Source organism: Dendrobates tinctorius, unplaced genomic scaffold, assembly GCF_039654945.1.
Source record: "Dendrobates tinctorius isolate UK_male_01 unplaced genomic scaffold, ASM3965494v1 ptg000037l, whole genome shotgun sequence".
Taxonomy (NCBI): Eukaryota; Metazoa; Chordata; class Amphibia; order Anura; family Dendrobatidae; genus Dendrobates; species Dendrobates tinctorius.
Window position 1 is genome coordinate 21,977,928 of NW_027361705.1, and position 22,824 is coordinate 22,000,751.

General features: G+C 47.2%; 1 protein-coding gene and 1 long non-coding RNA gene across 2 annotated transcripts in view; one reads left to right on the plus strand and one right to left on the minus strand.

Moving 5' to 3' along the window:
* The window catches only part of LOC141088132 (uncharacterized), a 30,576-nt gene extending 8,708 nt beyond the window's left edge, over positions 1-21,868 (minus strand). Inside the window, exon 1 of the long non-coding RNA XR_012231844.1 lies at positions 21,805-21,868. This is a non-coding gene — a long non-coding RNA (uncharacterized lncRNA). The remainder of the gene's footprint in view (positions 1-21,804) is intronic.
* LOC141088110 (uncharacterized) lies at positions 483-3,719 on the plus strand. The gene is made up of 3 exons (XM_073574057.1): positions 483-1,430; positions 1,578-1,693; positions 2,761-3,719. The coding sequence occupies exons 1-3, from the start codon at positions 1,390-1,392 to the stop codon at positions 3,717-3,719; spliced, it is 1,116 nt and encodes a 371-aa protein (XP_073430158.1). The 5' UTR covers positions 483-1,389.
* Positions 21,869-22,824: the final 956 nt, after the last annotated feature.

Consider the following 22,824-nt stretch of genomic DNA (forward strand, 5'->3'; position numbering starts at 1 on the left):
CCTGTGTGCCCTAACCAGTGAATATTTAGGGACACATGCATGGAATTATTTCATGCAGTGATTGTGCAATTTAGGGCCCTTGGTCTCCATGAGCAGGTTTATGGGGTGGTTGTTGTGATTAATTGCAGTGAGGTTGGACCACATGGTTGATATACAGGTTATTACAGCATAATCTATAAGTGTGATATGCCATACTTCACTGTTATATATTGTGGGATGCTTCATATGTTTTTATTATGTTTTTAATTGTATTGCTGCATCAATAAAACATTGTTTTTGTACTGGTTCAGTGTGCGCTATTTGCAGTGGTTCTTTTTCTTCTCTTCTCATGTTTATTATTCCACTGTTGCTGCACCTAAACCTTCATTTATATATTTGTGATTGGTACAGTTGGTGCGCCCCATTTTTGTTATATATAATTGGTTTTGGTCGGTTCTTTGCCGGCCCTTCTTGTGGGCTGCACACACTTGATGGGTAGTGTATGTGCCTTATTATTGGCCTGGAACATTATTGTATGCTCTAGGCGTTTACCATTAATATAATTATTATTTGGTTGATGCATTGTGCAAGTGTATTATATATTTTTTAATTTATTTTTGTTCTATTTCAGCCTTCCTTACCTTGGTTCTTCCCGGATGGATTGGGATACGAGAGAGGCAGCATGGAGGGCGCAGTCCTCAGATATTTTTTCCACTTCTAATAGTTATATGCCTAGTTCAGAATTTGCTAGTGTGACTGCAGAGTTGATAGCAGCACATAAATTAGGCATCAGGTTGTGGTGGAACATTCGGTCCTTGGAGGAATATATTAAATCCAACATTGTGCCAAGAGGCCTTAGGGTTTCTATATATCCGGCATGGGAACCCTCTTTGGACTTTCGTGCCACATGGGAGAAGGGACTTTTACGATGCTCAGGTATTATTATGAATATGTTGTTGGAACATGATAGGGAGCTATTGGTCTCGGTTAAAAAACAGATTAAAGAATTAGATACTAAACTGAGTGCTTTTGATGAAGTGACCCAAGTATTGCCTTTTAAAACCAGGCTCAAAGAGACTTTGGACAGATATGATAGGGATATTACCCATAAGAAAAAATCCAAATTTCACAGAGATCGTAGAGATTTTGAGGAGAAGCAGGTATTCCAATGGAAACACAAAGGGAATATTAGACGTAAGGCCCCTATGGATAGGGCCCCAGAGAGAACTGTGGAGTTGGCCCGTAAACCTGATTATACATCGGGTAGTGATTTTTTTATCTTCAGCCGAGAGCGAGGCCGAAATCGGACAAGAAGGGGCCGTCGCAGGCGGGAGGATGTTCACAAGAAACACCCGCTTCAGGGGACGCAGGCCCCCGCAGTACAATCAGTACAGGAATTTTCGCAAGTAGATGAGGAGGTTGTCGTGGAGGATGGGACTACGGAGATACAGGTACAGGAGAATGCTTCAAATCATTAACCTATCTCAATATAACCTTTCACCTTTGGAAATTTCTGTGTTACAGAGGGGTTTGACTTTTTCGCCTGCTATAGGTATGGATAAGTTCACTTTGGTTAAGGACCTTTATATTTTTTGCAGACAATTAATTCTTCAGGTTTTACATAACAAGCCACGGATGGTGGATGGTTTGGATCAAACGGATCGTCAGGTGTTACAGGATCTATTGGATCTTTTACAGGAGGACACGACACATGGTAAAAATCGATTTCCTTATAAAAATAAATCAATGGTAGCCCCGCCTTTTTCCTTGGTTCCAGCTGTGAGGGTTTTTTTTTTGAGTTGGTCAAAAAAGATTTTTTGGCCATTCCTGCTAGATCACGTCACGTGGATAATCTACATGCGGGGGAAAGACTGGCTGTGGATAATTTAAAATCTAATAAATTGTTTTTGATTAAGGAGGCTGATAAAGGTGGAAATGTGGTGTTGTGGCTGCATGAATTATATCAGGAAGAGGCGCACCGCCAATTGGATAATGTTCGATTCTACAAAAGATTACCGTCAGATCCTACTGGACCCTTCTCTATTAAATTCAAGAGACTACTAGATAGGGCTTTTGAGTTGGGTAGTATTAACAAGAAGGAGATGGAATTTTTGTGGGTTGAACATCCAATCACTCCTACCTTTTACATGTTGCCGAAGGTCCATAAGGATCTTGTTAGGCCTCCGGGCCGACCTATAGTTGCCAGTATAGGCAGCTTATGCGAAAAGGCCTCTATCTATGTGGACCATTTCCTTCAACCGATGGTGAAGACGTTACCATCCTATATACAGGATACCTCTCATTTTATTAGGAAACATCGTGATGTTACTCTACCCCCTGGGGCCTTGTTGGTCACTTGCGATGTAGAATCGTTTTACTCTAATATTGACCATTCTGATGGCATCACTGCAGTACTGTATTTTTTTGATCAGATAGTTCATTCGGATAGAATGCACGATTCATTCATTGTGGATCTGTTAGATTTTGTGATGAAGCATAATTTCTTCCTTTTTGACAGGTCTTATTTTCTCCAGACCTCCGGTGTGGCTATGGGGGCCAGATGTGCCCCGGTTTTGGCTAACTTGTTTCTCGGATGGTGGGAGGCCACTCGGGTATATGTGACACAAATGTTCAGAGATAAAGTGCGACTTTGGTCCCGCTTTATCGACGATATTTTTTTTATTTGGACTGGTACGGTAGAGGAATGTGATATCTATATGGGATTATTGAATTCCAATCCATACAACATTGTGCTCACCTATACTGTGTCCTCTGTTTCAGTTAACTTCTTGGATCTTACGGTCTCTAATATCAATGGGGGCATCTCTACAAGACTGTTTAGAAAACCTACTGCTACAAATAGTCTTTTGGACTATACAAGTTTTCATCCAGCCCATACGAGAAATGGGGTGCCCATAGGGCAATTTTTGAGAGTACGAAGAAATTGCACATCGGAGGTAGTGTTTCGTGAGGAGGCTGCACAATTAACGAAGCGCTTCAGGAAGAGAAACTATCCTCGGGGTAGCATTTCACGAGCTTATCAGCGAGCGAATGGTACTACGCAGGACTCTCTCCTGGCTACTCGTGACAAGATTCGGAGTGTGATGCCCCGGTTCATTACGCAATATAATAGTCAGTGGTCACAGGTGAGAGAAGTGATTGGGAGACATTGGGGTATACTTACGACGGACTTGCAGACGTCTGCTCTGGTGCCGGAACGGCCCTGTATAACAGCAAGAAGGGCTCCAAACTTTAAGGATATTTTAACAAAAAGTCACTATATGAGACCAGTAATTGGGTTGGAAAGGGGAATAATGCTTAGGGGCTCATTTGCATGTGGCAATTGTACCATATGCCCCCATATGCATTCCATCAGGGATTATTTTGTGAACCCAAGAGACGGCACTAGACATAGGTTAAGGTCATATATGAACTGCAAAACTACTTGTGTGGTTTATGCATTAATCTGTCCATGTCATCAGGTTTACGTTGGTCAAACTTCTCAGGAATTACGCCGGAGGATCCAGAAGCATTTCTCAACAATCAACCTGGCACGTATTGATCAAACCAAGGGCAAGGTGTTGACATCTGTGGCAGCCCATTTCTTGAACCACCATGCTGGTAAGATTGCTGGTACTATGGTGGTCGCATTGGAGAAAATATCATTATCCAATAGGGGGGGTTCACCCAGAAAGCTATTATTACAGAGTCCAGATGGATTTTTAATTTGGACTCACTGAGCCCAAGGGGTCTAAATGAGGAGCTCTTATTTTCTGGATTTCTGGGATGAATATTTATGATGTTCTCTTCTCTCCCCTCATGCAGTTATCCTATTGGACATCAATTCTCATGGGGAAGATGGTTACCCCTTACCTCATTGGAATCTCAGTCTGGATATATTGTGTTAGGTCTTCGTTCTCTTATATGTAACTAAAATCTGAATAAAGTTGTACTGTATTGATTTATATGGTTCTAATTGATAGGTTTACACGATGTCTCTGTAGTCTCTTTGAGATATTCCTTATCATTATCTTCTGTTTTCTGTATAGTAGGAGTCTGATGTGAGGGGGGTTTTATCATCATATTATCATTTTTGGCTGTGAGGTTTTACCTTATATATTGCTTGGGACATTAATCCCTTTATGGATTTTCTATCTAGTTCTATTGTATATTGTGACCTTGGAATAATATGGTGGATCCCTAGGTTTGAGCTCATGGGGACCATTGGGTTGGACCTGGGGATAGGTAGCCATTGTTATATTTTTAATGTCTTTTATGACATGTACCGGTGTTCATGTTTCACATTAACCCTAATTAGCTTATGGCTCCTTTTCATGTTGTGACCCCCTCCCTATGTGTTTGTCTGTCTCATTGTTGTGTCTGTTCTTCATGTTGCATGCTCTTGTGAGCACTGTGTGTCGTTGGAGCTGCAGCCTCGCGCCCGGGTATGGGTTACCGCTCGGTGCTGACCTTGATTGACTTCTTTGGCCAGCATGTGGGGGGCGTGAGGCTTGCGTTCCAGGGGAGAACTCCATGCGTCTCACTGGACGCAGGTGCGAAAAAGAAAAAAAGAGAAAAAAATTTTTTCAAAGAAAAATTTTTTGAGGGATTTTTTTTTTTTTTTTTTTTCCTCCCGTTTTATCAACACTCCTCACACAGCTCATTGCGCATGCGCGGCGGCCATGTTCCTTCATTGACCGGGACGCCGGTCTTTTTGTAGTGATTGGAACTTTTGGATGGGGGCAGTTCACCGGTGGTGCATGTGCGAGTCATTTGAGTCTTAGTAAGGTATATAAGGCTGTTGGATCATGATCAGTGTACCTTCCCTGATGAAGCCGCATGGGTTGCGGCGATACGCGTGGGGTATGATCCTGGGTGTAGCACCCACTTGGTTATAGCTGTATTTTCACTGCGACCTTATTATTGGTTGCTCTGGAGTAATTTTTGTGTGGTACAATTGAATATTGGATTGTGGGCATTGGCCATATTGCTGTTGGCTTATTATGGCCTGTGTGCCCTAACCAGTGAATATTTAGGGACACATGCATGGAATTATTTCATGCAGTGATTGTGCAATTTAGGGCCCTTGGTCTCCATGAGCAGGTTTATGGGGTGGTTGTTGTGATTAATTGCAGTGAGGTTGGACCACATGGTTGATATACAGGTTATTACAGCATAATCTATAAGTGTGATATGCCATACTTCACTGTTATATATTGTGGGATGCTTCATATGTTTTTATTATGTTTTTAATTGTATTGCTGCATCAATAAAACATTGTTTTTGTACTGGTTCAGTGTGCGCTATTTGCAGTGGTTCTTTTTCTTCTCTTCTCATGTTTATTATTCCACTGTTGCTGCACCTAAACCTTCATTTATATATTTGTGATTGGTACAGTTGGTGCGCCCCATTTTTGTTATATATTAATATTACAATAATCACATTTTTATTTTGTACTTTATAAAAATAAACATTACAAATAATATGTACCTCTACAACACTCGTACAAAACAATCAACAGATTTTTATGGTAAAGATTAGGGAATCTTTTAATATTCAAGTTGACAGCTTTGCCAAATTTTGGAAAACATTTGATTTGTGTCTGATGCCCTGAAGAGACATATAATGTACAACACTTAAAGACATCTTCTGACTCACCACTTCGCCCTTGTGTAGGTACTCCCGGGCCAGATCTGTCCGTTGTGGCAAGGTGACTTCCCTGGGGCCCACGTTCAAAGCGCTTATGGGCACATGTCCTCGCTGGACCACCGCTATTGTATGAGCTATCATGACTTTCAGTTCATAATAAAAGGTCCTATACACTTTATCCCCTCCTCTCACTATCCCCAATAAATTTTAAGTCCCCAATAGCATCGCAATGAATTGTGAGATGGGGGCAGATGCTATCAGGGGCTTAGCACCCTCCTCCACCACCCAATTCATTTTACATCCATATCTAACGTATTCCTCCCATCCCCCTGTTCACAAGTCCATTATAAGTCCCCCTTCCTCCCATCCCAATTCCCCACATCCCTCATTGTCCTCCTCCCCTCTCACAACCCATCGTTGTACTCTCTTTCATCTCCATCATTGCCCTCTTCGCAGTAGAAAGCTACCGGGGGGGCAGAGGGGGCGGTGGCCCCGGGCCCCACGCTCTGATGGGGCCCACCCGGAGCTACACTACTGTAACTGTATCAGCGTGCACAGCGCGACCATAGAGTTACATTCTGCGGCAGACCAGGGAGAATCGATCTCCCTGCTATGTCACACAGCTGCTATGGGGCCCCTGAGAAGGCGGTGGAGGGCCCCGATGGCAGCAGTGGGCCCCCCACCTCACAGCCAGCAAGGATGTCACTGGACTATTCTTTGCCGACAGAACCTGTGATGAGGTCACAGGAGGGGCGGAGTCAGGGGTCACATAATCAGGGGCCTCATTGGCTTCAGGACTCTGCTGTGCTGGTTGTCATGGTGCTGGATGAGGTGAAGTTTATGTGTGGGGTCAGGAGGGGGTGGATTTGGCAGAGCTGTGTGTGTATGAGGTGTACGGAGTGGAGCCGTGTGTGTACAAGGTGTACGAAGCAGAGATATGCGTGTATGAGGTGTACGGAGGAGAGGAGCCGCATGTGTATGGGGTGTGCGGAGCAGAGCCCTGTGTGTATGGGGTGAGCAGAGCCATTTGTGTACAAAGTGTACGGAGCAGAGCCGTGTGTGTATGGGGTGTACGGAGTGGAGCCGTGTGTGTACGAGGTGTACAGAGCAGAGCCATGTGTGTGCGAGGTGTGTGGAGCAGAGCCGTGTGTGTACGAGGTGTGCAGAGCCGTGTCTGTACGAGGTGTACGGAGCGGAGCTGCATGTGTATGGGGTTTGCGGAGTGGAGCCATGTGTATGGGGTGTGCAGAGCGGAGCCATGTGTGTACAAGGTGTATGGAGCGGAGCTGTGTGTGTACAAGGTGTATGGAACAGAGCCGTGTGTGTACAAGGTGTATGGAACAGAGCCGTGTGTGTTCAAGGTGTATGGAACAGAGCCATGTGTGTTCAAGGTGTATGGAACAGAGCCATGTGTGTGTACAAGGTGTATGGAGCGGAGCTGTGTGTGTACAAGGAATATGAAGCAGAGCCGTGTGTGTACAAGTTGTATGGAGCAGAGCTTTGTGTGTACAAGGTGTATGGAGCAGAGCTGTGTGTGTACAAGGTGTATGGAGCAGAGCCATGTGTGTATAGGGGGTGCAGAGCGGAGCCATGTGTGTATGGGGTGTACGGAGCAGAACCATGTGTGCATGAAGTGTGCAGAGCTGAGCCTTGTGTGTACGGAGTGGAGCAGAGCCATGTGTGTATGAGGTTTACAGAGTGGAACCATGTGTGTACTGAGTGGAGCGTGTGTGTGCAAGGTGTGCGGAGCAGAGCCGTGTGTGTACGAAGCATACAAAGCGGAACCATGTGTGTGTGAGGTGTGTGGAGCCGTGCGCATACAAGGCATATGGTGGGGAGCATTCATACCTCCAAAACCGTCCCAGGTCCAGCGAGACAGTCCCGATTTTGAGAGTCTGCCCCGTTGTCCCAGTTGGGAGCTTACTTTTCCCACGGACACAGAAGTACACTGTGGAGCACTTTTAAACTTGCACGTGACGTTCCCCCAGAAGTGATGTGCTGGAAGCGGAAATTAGGTAATTTCGGGAGGAGATTGTGATGGAACCATGGAGGCACTTTAGGGAATGCTTCAGATCCATCATCTTGTCCTCTGACATCGCGGACAGCAGGATTGCCTTGGAATCCGGGATGCCGGCCATGTGAGCGGATCATAATATGTCCTGCATCGGGAGTCTCAGGTGGGCATTACAATAGGAGCCGGGCTGCTATAGTATCTTTATAGAATCTTTCTCTCTCTGTTTCTTTCTTTCTCTGTTCTTTCTCTCTGTTTCTATAGGGGATGGGGGTGCTGCCTTATACTACAGTCTGTTATTAGGGGATGGGGGCTGCCTTATACTACAGTCTGCCTATAGGGTGGGGTTGCTGCCTTATACTACAGTCTGCCTATGGGGGAGTGCTGCCTTATATTACAGTCTGCCTATAGGGGGGTGCTGCCTTACATTGCAGTCTGCTTATGGGGGGCTGCAATATACTATTGAGTCTGCCTATGGGGGGGCTGCATTATACTGTAGAGTCTGCCTATGGGGGCTGCATTATACTATATTGAGGACTATCGGGTGGATTATACTATATGGAGGCTATCTAGGGGGCCATCATACAGTGTGGAGATTACAGTAAGGGGGCGATCATACAATGTGGAGATTACAGTGAGGGGGCCATCATACAGTGTTGAAGCCATCATTGGGGGATACTAAGGGGTCAGTATGTATACAGTGAGGGGGCATTATACTGTGTATAGGGGAGCTGTACAGGGGGGAGACTCAGGACATTATTAAATGTAAAGTGGGCACTTATTGTTATAGGGGAACTCAGGTTACTGTGACTGTCAAATGGGGCACACAGAGGGCAATATTATATTCTAGGGGACAAAATGTGGGCACTGTTTTCTAGGGCACTTGTACCAGGCATTACTATAGTCTAGAGAGTTGCATTAGAATTTAGGGGTCACACAGAACCACACAATATGTGCAGTAATATGGACACATACGGCAGCAGCGGCTCAGCATTGGGGTATCAGGTGCAGTAATAGGGACACATACGGCAGCAGCGGATCAGCATTGGGGTATCAGGTGCAGTAATAGGACACATACGGCAGCAGTGGCTTAGCATTGGGGTATCAGCAGGATGAGGGGTTTGTGTAGGTTGGAAATACATGTTGATGAGGCTGGAATATGAGAAGTGAAACGTGTCTTTCTTGTATTCTCGGTAGCCGAGTCCTGACTGGAGATGTTGTTAATGTTGGTCTGGGCCAGATGGAAAAGACGTGAAAAATAACGATTCCATCAGAAAGAACGTCAGCGGCAAGTCACCAACTATACCTGTGCAGTAATCACTTATATGTTTTGTAGGACTGGTATTTACCACTGACCATATGGCGGTAATATCCATGATGGTCTTTATATAGAGATTATTTTCAGTAACAGCGCAGTCATCTCCTACATCCACTATTAGGGTGCGTCACCGAGTTGTAATCAAAGTTACCTGGTTTGGGGCCCACTCAGAAGTTTCGCCCCCCTGAACCAAAACCCTAGCTATGCCTCTGCCTCTCCATCACCTCCATCATTGCCTTCTCACCACCTCTATCATTGCCCTCTCCACCACCTCCATCATTGCCCTTTCCACCATCCCAAATCATTGTTCTCCTCCACCACCTCCATCATTGTTCTCCCCCTCCACTCCATCATTGTCCTCTTCACCACCTTCATCATTGCACTCTCCCCCACTACTCCCATTATTGCCCTTTCCAACACATCTATCATTGCTTTCTCTCCCATCACTCCCATTCTTGCCCTTTCCACTACCTTTATCATTGCATTCTCCCCCACCACCCCATCATTGCCCATTCCACCACCCCATCATTGCCCATTCCACCACCTCCATCATTGCCCATTCCACCACCTCCATCATTGCCTTTTCCCCACCACTCCCTTCATTACCCTTCCCACAACCACCATCATTGTCCTTTCCACCACCACCACCATCGCCTTCTCCCCCACCACAACCATCATTGCCATTTCCACCAACTCCATCATTGCTTTCTCCACCACCACCCTCATCACTGCCCTCTCCATCACCCCATAATTGCCCTCTCCACACACACACACCCACACCTCTCTGCACATTCACACACACACATACGTGCAGCACAGCACCACTCACCTCTCCACTCGTTCCTCACAGCATCTTCATCGCCGGCAGCTTTCTCTCTGAAACAGTCACGCGTTGAATGCTGATGTCATCCAGCTGCACTGCTGTGTCAGACAGGAAGCGCGGACAGGAGGCAGGATGGATCCCTGCAGCTCCGCTGCCATTTTCTCCTGTAGGCAGCGAAGATGCAGGGATCGCTCCCTGCCCAGAGCACATGAGGGCATTCTTGCCAGATTGCCCTCAGTGTTGGCCAGCCTGCAGGGGCCCCCTTCGCCTCCAGGCTCTGGTGCACCTGCAGCGGCTGCACATGGGGTGTGTCCGTCCCTGAAGCCCAATGGAAACTTTATTTCTTGTAGCTTTTCTGTATTTTCTCCTCTCCTCCTGGCCCTCTGTATATCCAGCTTCATAGACAGACCTGAATAGGAAGTCCTGCACTTATATAAAACTGGTGGCACCCTGCTACTTCACAGTTCTGACCGCTTTTTCCTCTGCTTCCCTGAGTGATTTCTAAGGGATATTCAGCACAGCATTTTAGACAGGCTCATTAGGTTCATCTGTGCATGCTGTACTGACAGTATTAGAACTACTGGGATTAGACATAAAGGGATGTCACAGTGTAAAGGGATCATCCTAATTCTCATTTCCACATGGAAACATAAGAAGCATTGGAATGAAACTGAAAGGGAAAAGATACAGATTAGATATTAGAAAAAAACATTTTGCCAGTGAGGGTGATCAATGAGTGGAGCAGGCTGCCACGAGAGGTGGTGAGTTCTCCTCCAATGGAAGTCATCAAACAGAGGCCGGACAGACATTTGTCTGAGATGGTTTAGTGAATCCTGCATTGAGCTGGGGGTTCAACACGATGACCCTGGACGTCTCTTCCAACTCTAACATTCTATGATTCTACTGAACAGAGCCACTAGAAGCGTTGGATGAAGAGGAATACGTAGCAGTTAAGAGCTAATATACTTTAAAAAGCCAGCAGGGGGCTGCAACAAAATAGTCAGCCAAGAAACATAGTCCTTTTTCAAAGTGTGTGAACCCTGAAATGCTATACCATACCTAATAACTTTTGAAAAAAGAGAAATTAATCCAGCTCACCGCACTGCCTTGCTGGTAGGATCCAGATCCTGCGCACGGATTTGACTAGGCAGTCAATCAATAATAGGAAAGAAAAAAAGTTCCAGCGCCAGGAATGGAAAATTAAAAATCCATTTTATTGTGCCATTGCATATTAAAATTCCAGCAGGTACAGCATATCTGTCGGATGACTACAGAACAACGCGTTTCAACACCTCAGGTCTTAATCATGTTCAACTAGCTATTATTTCTAAATTTCTAGACTTTCAACTTCTTGCAGTTCTCTATATGTATGTATTAGCTTGATGATGCTGGATGAAGACCTAATGGCTTTTTTTAATACTAATTTTTAATAATGTGACAGAAAAAAAACAGAAAGTACAAATTATTTTGGCGGACAGGGGGCGGACACTGACAGCTTGGGGTCCCTGTGCAAGAAATGTGTCCGGGCCCCCCTCCTTTTATGGCGTCAAAGCTACGTGTGTGTATATATACATATATATATAGATTATTGATGTTATATAGCCACACACACACACATACAGGTATATATTACATAGTCTCCTTTATTATGTATATCCCAATCCCCCACACCCCTCATTGTCCTCCTCCCCTCGCATCCCATTATTGTCCTCTCCCCCACCTCCATCATTTTCTTCTCCACCACTATCTTTGCTTTCTCCCCCACCACTCCCATCATTGCCCATTCCACCACCTCCATCATTTCCTCCTCCTCCACCACCCCCATTTATTGCCCTTTCCACCACCACCATCATTGCATTCTCACCCACAACCCCATCATTGCCCTCTCGACCATCACCCCATCATTGACTTCTCCCCATCACTGCCTTCTCCATCACCCCATCACTGCCTTCTCCCCATCACTCCCATCATTGCCTGCTCCATCACCCCATCACTCCCATCATTGTCTGCTCCATCACCCCATCACTGCCTGCTCCATCACCCCATCACTGCCTTCTCCCCATCACTCCCATCATTGCCTGCTCCATCACCCCATCACTCCCATCATTGTCTGCTCCATCACCCCATCATTGTCTGCTCCATCACCCCATCACTGCCTGCTCCATCACCCCCATCACTGCCTGCTCCATCACCCCCATCACTGCCTGCTCCATCACCCCCATCACTGCCTGCTCCATCACCCCCATCACTGCCTGCTCCATCACCCCCATCACTGCCTGCTCCATCACCCCCATCACTGCCTGCTCCATCACCCCATCACTGCCTTCTCCATCACCCCCATCACTGCCTGCTCCATCACCCCATCACTGCCTTCTCCATCACCCCAATCACTGTCTGCTCCTTCACCCCATCACTGCCTTCTAGACCATCACTCCCATCACTGCCTGCTCCATCATACACACAGACATACACACAGACATACACACACAGAGACATACATACATACATACACACATACATACACACAAGACACCACCTCTCTCCTCTCACCTGTCCGCAGCATCGCCAGCGCTTCCTCCCTCACACAGCAGCGGCCGCTGAATGATGACGTCATTCAGCGGCGCTCCTCTGTGTGAAACAGGAAGCGCGGCCTCCGGGCAGGAAGCAGGACGGACCCTTGCCGCTCCGCTCCTGCTATTCACTCTTGCAGGCAGCGGAGCTGCCGTGATCGCATCGCTCCCTGCCCACCGCTGCACTGCACTGCAGGGTGGAATTGCTGCTGCCACGCCGCCCCCACACACATGCCGCCTGGGGCGGACCGCCCCCCCCGCGCTACGCCAATGAACAGGTGCTTAACCTAGAGTCAGCAACTCATATACATTTAAACAAAAAAGGAAGCACACAGTAGCGCCATAACATGCAAACATGAAATATGAAAAATGAATTACATTACTGCATTAGAAGTATGAAAAATAGAGAAAGTTTAGCGTATAAAATGGTCAATTTTATGTGTACCTGGAAGCCACGGTAAGGCATTTCTCGATTTCCATGACAATTGGGTATTCGAGATTCAACGTAGCTTCCGTACCTTTTACCCGAAATCCCAGCATACCTCCATACCATTTCCCGGGTCCTCAGCCCTTCTCCCTTTTCCATTAGCCTCTCCAATAAATGAATACAAATGCTCAGGTTGTTGGATAATTTGGCCACAGCAGCCATTTATTAACGTAAACAAACATTTTACAGTAAATCGCAACCCAGAGGGGCGGTCCTCGAAGCCCCGAAACCAAAAATTCCAAGATGTTAATAATCCCACATGGCCCCAGGTCGAGTCTTACCTCCAGTCGTAAAGCACCAGCTCAGAGGCACCAAAACAAACCGCCTGGCCATGCCCATTACCATATCCAAGTCCCCTCTTTCGTTCCTTGGGATACCTAAACCGCTCGTCCACTTGAGCCCACACTGGAGGGAGTCCAGGACCTCATTCTGATCCCCCCCAAGAGTGTCCAGCCTCGCCAACTTCGAGGACCACCCCTGCGCCACCAGCACAAATGTTCTGACTCCCCTCAAACATTTGTGTCCCTCCACACCTGCAATCCTTTCTCAATACCTTCCTGCACCACATATCCAGCCCCACCGCATTGAGATGAATCCCATCTTTCCTCCAAAACTCCCCTTGTCCTGCCTCCAAATCCAAATGACGAACTACTATTGCCCCGTTTCGTGTCATAGAACGAGCCACAGACCTATTTAACTTGATTCTGGCCCTATTAATGCCTTGAACGGAACGAGCCCCATGCCAGACTTTCCTTGGGACAATATCCGACTAGATTATCAACAGTCTAGGAAACATAGACCACAAGCGCAGCATATCGAATTTAATATCGTTAATCACGGCATGGCCGTCTCCCTAAGTCGTTACCCCTCAAGTGTACTACCAGTAAATCTGAGGCACGATCGAGTCTTACGAATCTGTGGAATTCCGGAAGAAGCTGTCTCCAGACCATGCCCCGCTTTCCAATCCATCTCACGACTGCTACATCACGTGGCACACTCAGCTGCCTCCCGTCCAGACGAACTGCCGCTCTCAATGCTGCCCAAAAGACGAACGAGTGCCCCATGAGCCAACAGAGGAGATGCCTGAACTCTGAAAAGAAACAACATAAATCAACCACATCATGGCCAGATCCTATAATACTAAATTATTGAACTTAAACCAAAGTCGGGCGAATGTAAGAACGGAACCTCTCTGATTCCCAACGCCCAATTCTCTTCGCCACATCATACCCAAACCCCTTCTTGCCACTTCGGTGGCAGCTCCAATCCGAAAAGAGTGGCCACTATAATTCTTTGCCGGAATGCCCCCTTTCTCAAAACAGGATCGAAAGACCGTCACGAACTGATAACGCGACAAAAATGAACTATCCTCATGAACCAGCAGTGGAGCGTCTGGTAACCCGACATCCCCCACAAAATTCTTTGAACACTCGACCGGACACATGGGAGAACCCTTAACCTCGAAAAGAACAATCTTACAGCCCTTACCCATTCTATCCATTTTAGACATCCGAATAAATATAACCAACCTATCCCCACAAACATCCACATCCTGTCTCAAAAGAACGCCTTTCTTTCCCCTGGATGGACTAACCAATTCCCCAATCCTAAAAGCCCCGAAAAAGGCCAACGAAAATGCTAATCTGAAAAGAGACCTCTCCCACTGGGAAAAACAAACCGTTCCCAACTGATCATTCAATATTAATAAAATTTCGTATGATACTGGCAGTCTTCCATCCAACACTTTCCAACCTTTTTTCCAGCCTTTTACCACCTGCAGTACCAAAAAGTTTTTTCTCAGATTCCGTAAACCTCTAAATTTAAACCAAATGCTAAGCCAGGCAAAAAATTATTAACTTTAGAAACAGACCAGCCCGACTCCCAACTGTGACCCAACAGCATAAGAATCTTACTCTCCTCATCAAGATCGCCGTTCCAGGAAGACTTCCATTCTTCCCAAACGCTCCAAGATTTCCTATAGTGGGACCAGGTTCCCATCGACAAGGACCTGCATAATAATTCCCTTACCGCATCAATGGGAGGTTTCATAATTTCGAGGGACAACTCAACCCTCCTGGTGCCGACTGAGGTGCCAATTCCCGAAAACGCTCCCACTGTGAAGTAAAAAGAGCTTCAAGAATAGAGAACTTGACTCCAGCATCAACCTCCGCAACAATCCACAGGTTATTACTCAGTCCTATCCAAACCAAATGTTGTAACATCCTTACAACCGCACCGTCTGAAGAGGGTAAGGAGTTTAGGGCCCTAACTGCGCCCAAGGATTCGCACCTGAAACAAATCTTTCTGTTCTGAATTCTCGACCCCCATAACGACAATGAAACCACTATGGGAAATATCTCTCAATCCGCCTGACAACCCCTTTCCTTCCACGTTTGGGGCCAAGCCTCCACCATCCATTCACCTTGAAAAAATAAGCAAAAACCGCTGCCATCCGAACGGCCCACCAAAAGATCCAGCTCCTCTGCAGGTAGAACCGACGCCATCCACATAGACCTGCCATTGTAAGAATCCAGAAAAAGCGCCCAAACCTTCAAATCGTCACAAATCTCCTTTCTCAGTCTGATATAATGGTTCGGAGACCTAACTCCAAACGTCGCCAAAGACAACCTGCGACAGAAAGCCCTCCCCATGGGCATAATATGGCATGCGAAATTCAATTTGCCTGAATAGGGACTGCACTTCCCGTAATGTCGCTTTCTTTAAACTGCTAAACCGATGAACTTCTGACCGCATGTCAGACACCTTATCCATGGGTAGCCTGCATTCCATTTTCAAAGAATCGATTTCGATACCCAGGAAACTCAAAGATGTAACTGGGCCCACTGTCTTGTCTTGCGCTAGCGGAACTCCAAAACGTTTAGCCAAACTCTCCATGGTATGCAACAATAGCGAACAACTAGTACCCTGTGCTGGCCCAATGAACAAAAAATCATCGAGATAATGAATGCATGACTTCAGACCAGACACCTCCTTTACTGTCCATTCCAGAAACGTACTAAATGCCTCGAAGTAAGAGCATGACAATGAACAACCCATGGGTAAACAACGGTCAACGTAGAAACCCCCATTCCAAAAGCAACCAAGGAGGTGCATACTATCCGGATGGACCGGCAGCAACCGAAACGTCGACTCATTGTCCGTTTTTGCAAGCAATGCACCTTTTCCACAAGAACAAACCCAATCCAGGGCAGTATCAAAAGATGTGTACATCACCGAGCACAACTGGGGGTCAATACCGTCATTTACTGAAAAATCTTTTGGAAACGAGAGGTGATGAATGAGCCTGAACTTGTTCAGCTCTTTTTTCGGTACCACACCCAATGGAGAAACTCTCAATTTAGACAACGGAATCGATACAAAGGGGCCTGACATCCTACCCAACAAAACTTCTTTAGATAACTTCTCCGACACGACCTCCGGAAACTGAAGGGCCGATTTCAAATTCTTTGTAGAATGCCGAATCTCAACATCAACGCAAGGGATCTTAAAACCATCTCTAAAACCCTCCCTTAATAACCACGCTGCCGCCCTATCGGGATATTCATTTAGAAAGTGCTCCATCTCTTCCAGACGAACCGTAGTCACTCCTTTTTTTAGCTCCATGTGCCCCCCGATTTTTTCCAGATTTGAAACACTTTGACGCCCCGTGACTACTCCCACAAGAGGAACACTCGTGCTTAAATTTACATTTAGCCCCGAATCTGCAGGAACCATCGTTAAAGGAAAAACACAGTCCTTTTTGCATTGCCACCGAGTGTCCTGACTGTCCTGAACCCCCAGTGCTCCCCTGAAACCACTGGGAACTCTGGCCTCCTCTAGGCGGAGCCATCACCTTCATCCATAAAGCTATGTCCTTATGCTCCCAACGGATGCTAGGCCTAACCGTTTTTCTCTGCCGAAACTGTTCATCATACCGCAACCAACCCAGCCCCCCATATACCCTATATGCTTCCCCAATCGCATCCATATAACAAAAAGGCCTGAACAATTGTCCGGGGCTTTCTCCCCTATTATACTAGCTAATATAGCAAACGCCTGTAGCCAGTTAGAAAAAGTTCTAGGGATTACACAAAACCTTCTCTCTTCATCCTCTTTCTTACCGTCTTCCCTTCTCACCCTATCTAGGTTAAACCGCTCTAAACGAAGTAAGGAGAATATCTCGACGTATTCCCCTTTCCATATTTTTTCCCCAACCTCCTGCCTCAAGTGCGTCCCCACCAGGGGACCTTCAAAACAAACATAAACTTCCCCTTTCGCAGCATCGCCAACCCCTGCCGAATAGTCTTTTTCCTTTTCTGTTGCCTCTACAGCTGTTGCCCCGGAACCCTGCACCCCTATCCCCTCGGCCTCCGTATTGCTAACAGAACTCACCCTTGAGAGCGAGACTGGTAACATTGACCCCTCAACCTGTCCCTGATTTCCTTCTTCCCTAACACCACCCAACCACGCTATTGCAAGCGACACTCCACCCCGAGCGTTCCCTGAATCCCACGAATGAACCAAATGACGTAAGCCATGCAACAGAGAAACTGCGCTCCTATTAACCTCCCCGACTCTACCCCTGCCCTCGAGAAAAGACAAATAATGGTTAGCATTTTGAACAAGTTGTGCCTCACCTAGCTGCCTGGGTGCTGTGGTACCAGCAGCCGAGGACCCGGACTCCAGATGAGACGGCACTCGTTCCTGGTCCAGTCAGGGGCTCGCTTGGCTGGCCACTGTTGTCTGTGGAAGCCTGCCGCGATGGTCTTGATAGGCCAGCCGAATGCTGCCCGACACCTTGACATCCTTCCGTGGCCGGGTATCCATCGGTACCCCCCTTTCCCTCCCCCCGATGAGGCTAGCCGGTGCCTACAGTCCTGTAGGGCCCCCAAGCTGCTAACCCCACTGCAGCACTGGACATCCCTCCCTCCCAGGCCAGCTTGGTGCTGCCCGTGTCCCAGATCTCCACCAGGGTTAACCTGCCGGCTGCAGCTTCCCACTCCCCCCCTCCCCAGGCCTGCTGAATGCAGCCCGTCATGAAAAGCCCCCCCTGTGCTCCCCTGAGCGCTGCAGCCTTGACATTCCCTCCCCGCTGCTAATGCAGGGACCTGCTCCTCACCCTGTACTCCCCCCCGAACTCCGCCGCTGACAGCAGAGGCAGAGCTCCCTCCCCCCGTGAATTTACATGCTGGCAGCCCGGGATGGGGAGCGGCGCCGCTTGAAGTGGGTGGGAGGGGCTACCGCCGCTTTGACAGCCGCTCTGGAGCACCAGTGTGGCTGGCCCCCGTCTGTTATGAATGGGTCCCCGAGGAGGAAAAAACCTAAACATGCTAAGCCCAGAAAAACCAGAGAGGTTAGTAACTATGCAGATTGCAGATCCCTGATCCTACCACACAACTAGCAGGAGCCGTGGAGCGTGCCTAAGATGAACCTAGATGCCTCGTCACGGCTGGAGGACTAAATAAGCCTAAAGCAAGAAAAGGGAAAACTAACTTCCCCAGAGCAGACCCCAAAGGAATAGACAGACCCCACACATGACGGTGAAACAAGATGAAAACACAAACACAGGTAGGAAAATAGGCTGAGCAAACGATGGGGCCCAAACTAACTAGAAAGGAGAGGAAAGGAAAGACACTGTCTGCAATCTGCCCAAAACCCTACAAAATAATTTCCAACACTTCTGATAACAAAATTAACCCTGAAGTCACTAGACTTCTCCCACTATATCAGCATTCTGAAATATTCTGAGACAGAGCAAAAAGAGGCCAATCTAATAAGGGACAAAAAGCAAATTGGCAAATACAGATAAATAAGAGTGGAAATTCAGCACAGTCCAAGCCGGGGCTGGCTGACTGTCATGTCGGACGCTGTTCACACCACAGCATCCGGCAGGCAGAGGTAGTTCCACCTCCAGCCACTATAGCCTCAGTGGCGCCGGTTTGATCTTCAGGCTCTCGGGGGTTAATCCTGCTGGAGACCAGGTTGGAAGGTTAGTCACGCCCACGGTCTTTAAATAGTCATACTGGCATATGGGCGTCGCCGATTATAGCTTGTGTTTCATACCAAGTGGTTCCGGTCTGGAGTGGAGGTGTTCAAGAGAGAGAGATTCATATCTGGTGTCGTATGATCCGTCGTTATCCTTTCTCCTTCCCATATTTGTGTTTAGTTGTGCCCTGTTCACATTACTGTTTATTCCTGTGTGTGTGCGGCGCAGTGCAGTTTAAGTTCTCCCTGTCTGTCATTATTTGTGTGGGAGCTTTGGTGGTGTGACTCCTCACTGGGTGGAGGGTGGAGGGTTAAGTGCAGGGCTGAGCAGGAGATAAGGAAAGGTCGGAGGCTCAGGCATTTGCACCTTCAGCAAAAACCCTGGGTTGAGGGTCAGACAGGGTTTCCCCTAGTAAGGGACACCACAGGGGCCCCGGGTATTTCAGCCTTAGTTGAACTAAGCCCCCGTGACACTGACCACACAAAAAATGAATAGAACAACAAAATCAAGTGTGAACATTAGCAGAGAAACTTAGCTTGAGCTGACTGGAACAGAGCTGAGAACCAAGACCTGACAAGCAGAAGGAATCACCAGCACCAGAGTAGGGCGTCGGCTGTCTTAAATCCAATCTGAGATTCCTGAGGTCCAATCGTCATCCTCATTATCAGGTGGCAGATCTCTACTGATTAAATCAGCCTCACTAACTCCTGTTACCACCAGAGGGAGCCTGACTGGTAGATCAGAAAATAAACTCACAACACCCATCCTCCTGGTACCTCGGTGTGCACGGTATGATGACCTTGAGCGGGCGCTGCGTCAGGCTGCAGCCCCGCTACTCCAGCGTCCCTGCTTCCTCTTTCGCCGGCCGCCTGTGTTCCCGGCCGATGGGCAGGGCTACGGCTCCTCTTCTCACGGCCGCTCGCCTGCTGAAAGGCCTGAGCTGCAGGCCTCCGCTGTTAAACCGCCCGTCCTTGCCCGCACCGAGTGGAGCACGTTACAGGGTCGGCTCCCGCCGTTCCTGACCCTGGATCCTGCCTCCCCACAGCTGGAGATGTAGAAGAGGAAGTCGATGCATCCCCCCGCTGTAGGCCCCGCCATGCAACAGGATTCCTCTCGGCCCTTTGTCTGCGAGCTCCTGGCCTGGAGCTGGCAGGTTGTACTGGAGGGTCCCTGGAGGGGCTCCTAATGCAGCGCTGGACCCGAGGGGTTGCCTCCGGACTGAGGCGCACAGGAGGCCTGGTTCTCCATGGCCGGCGTCCTTCAGGCTGGGGTTGAGGGGGCCCCGCCACCCCTTGAAGCAGACCCTGGACTGAAGCCTGCAACCATCCTGCGCTCCGGGAACCCGCGGCATCCCTCAGAGCCTGGAGAACGGATTCAATATCCATAACAACAGGTACCTGACAGATTCCTATTGCTACCAGGGGGGTACCTAAAATGGTTGTCCTATTAAGATGGCTTCCCCTATTTATACCAGCAGCCCGAGACTCCCCATCTCTGACCCTCCCCTTAACCCTGTGCACTAATGTAACTTCACCAACAACCCGTGCATCTACCCTTACTCTCAACCCTGTCATGCCGGCCTTGCTCTCAGGGCCTATGCCCTATTACGGCCTCACTGGACCTTATCTATGCCAATCCTCACTTAGACTGAAGTCTTCATCTGAATGGGAACCTATGCAAATCCTCTGAAATATAGATTTCAAAAACTGAGCATCACATCCTTGGATGTGATGATCAGTTTTTGAAATCTGTATTCATTAACCTTCTGACTGAGCACTCCACCTGTTAGCCGAAGGCGGTTTTAATTAAAGCAGGGCCACTTCCCCTCCACAGAGATATAGACTTCAGTCTAAGGAGAGGATTTGCATAGGTTCCCATTCAGATGAGGACTTCAGCCAGACCTTTTTCATCTTTATGCAGCTTCACTATATGACATCTTACTTTTTAATGTTTGTAAGGCCATGCTCACACGTTGCAGAAATACTGTGTTTTTTTGTTTTGTTTTCTGCAGATGTCTCACCAAACCAAACAATAGCAAACTTTCTTATACCTTTTCCCCCTTGTTTCATGCATTTTTGGATGTGAAGCAGCATTTTTAGTGTATTTTTTATAGTACAGAGAAGCTTCTATTCGGCACTTAAAAAACAGCTGTAGTTTCTTACATACTTTTTTTTTTAGACTCCACATAGAAGCCTCAAGAGAGAAAAAAAAAAACACCCAAACCGCACAGTTCAGTAGTGTCTTTAGACCACAGTGGGTAGGAGTTTTCATGAAATCATATCCACTTTGCTTGGGCAGTTAAACACAGCAGAATTTCTGTACAAAAGAATGCATCAGTAAAGATACAGTATTTACGCTACATGTGAACACGGCCTAAATTTCCAAGCAAAGTGGATGGGATTCAAAGACGCTGCTGAGCTGTGGGATTTTGGTGCTTTCTTTCTCTATAGGCTTCTATGGGGAGCCTGAAAAAAAATGCTGCTGCATTTTTAAGAGCAGAAACAAAGCTTTTTTTGTACTATTAAAAAAGCACTAAAAATGCAGCTTCACATCTGCACCAAAAACACATCAAATAAGGAGAAAAATGCATAAAAGAAATGCAGCAAACGCGCAATATAATCAGAGAAGATTGCTATTGTGTCATGTGGTGAAGACACCTGCAGAAAACATGCGGAAAAAAAAGCAATAGAAAAAACTCTGCATTTACGTTACAAGTGAACACGGCTTCAGCTTTACATTTTTATGGGCTTAATAGAAAAAAATCAATTATTCAATTTTTTTATGCCATTTACTGATCCCGGTAAATTATCTGATCTCTGTGTTTTGTTATTATTGTAATTGTTTTTATTATTTTTTGTAATTTAATAAAAAGAAAAACATCTCTTATTTTCCCTCTAGAATCAAGGGACATAGAAACACACTGCTATATACAGATGTATTAGTGTAACACTAATGCCGGTGTTCTGCATGATCCTTCTTACCCATCTATGCAGGGACATCGACATACTCACTGCCCGGGCAGCACGGGGACCTCCCCGTTTCCTGCTCCCTATGCATGGCACACAGACTTCCCAGCGATACCTCTAGTGCAGGGTTTCCCAACTCCAGTCCTCAAGGCACACCAACAGATCATGTTTTCAGGATTTCCTTAGTATTGCTCAGGTGATAATTGCTTCACCTGTGCAATACAAAGGAAATCCTGAAAACATGATCTGTTGGTGTGCCTTGAGGACAGGAGTTGGGAAACCCTGCTCTAGTGCACATGTGCTCCCCTTTTGTTAAAGGGGCAGTGCGCACCTTAAAAATGCCTTCAACCAATAGCTCAGAGGTATCTAATATTAAAGGTATCCTCCTCAGTAGGAATGCCCTGTAGTTCCTTACATAGTGTGTGTGTGCAACTGTTTGTTGCCAGGTCCCCCATCCTAGCGTCGTGTGCAGTTAGTACATGAACCTGAACTCCTGACCCTTGTGTGGCCAGGGCCTGAATCTGAAATGAAAACTCAGCGGTCTGCAAACCTGTAACCGTTCTGGCGGTACTTGAACCTGCACCAGTGTCAGTCCTGGTTAGTGTTCCAGTGTCCATACTGTCAGATCCTGTTGCAGTATCTAAATCCATCACTGTCTGTTACTCCGTAACAGTATCCATTCTGCCCAAGGATCCAGAACCTGTGTAGTCTGAATAGAGTCCTATCCCTGTCCTGACAGTTACTCCTAGTCCAGTCCATTTCTGCAAGTCTGCTGCAGAACTGGGGACTGTCTAGCAGTGACATATGGTGACTACCTGCAGTTCAAGCCTGAATCCACCATCAGGAGCTCCAGAGAAAACCAGGTAGCCACACCCTTGCTAGGTAAGCTTGGCCCTGTGGCAAAGTGGGTCCATGAACCACGTGCACCACACGCATGTGTGACAATCTGCGGAATCAGAGCCTGCAATTCAGATCACATGCACAGAATTCTCCCAGTGACATTATCAGAACCTGCGGTTCAATCCCTTTAATTCC

What these genes read in the sequence shown, in the direction of transcription:
- LOC141088110 (XM_073574057.1), top strand. Translation starts at nt 1,390, where the DNA reads ATGAGGAGGTTGTCGTGGAGGATGGGACTACGGAGATACAG. An exon ending in ATGGGACTACGGAGATACAG is followed by an intron (nt 1,431 to 1,577) that starts GTACAGGAGAAT and finishes TATTTTTTGCAG; the next exon opens with ACAATTAATTCTTCAGGTTT. An exon ending in ACAGGAGGACACGACACATG is followed by an intron (nt 1,694 to 2,760) that starts GTAAAAATCGAT and finishes CCTCTGTTTCAG; the next exon opens with TTAACTTCTTGGATCTTACG.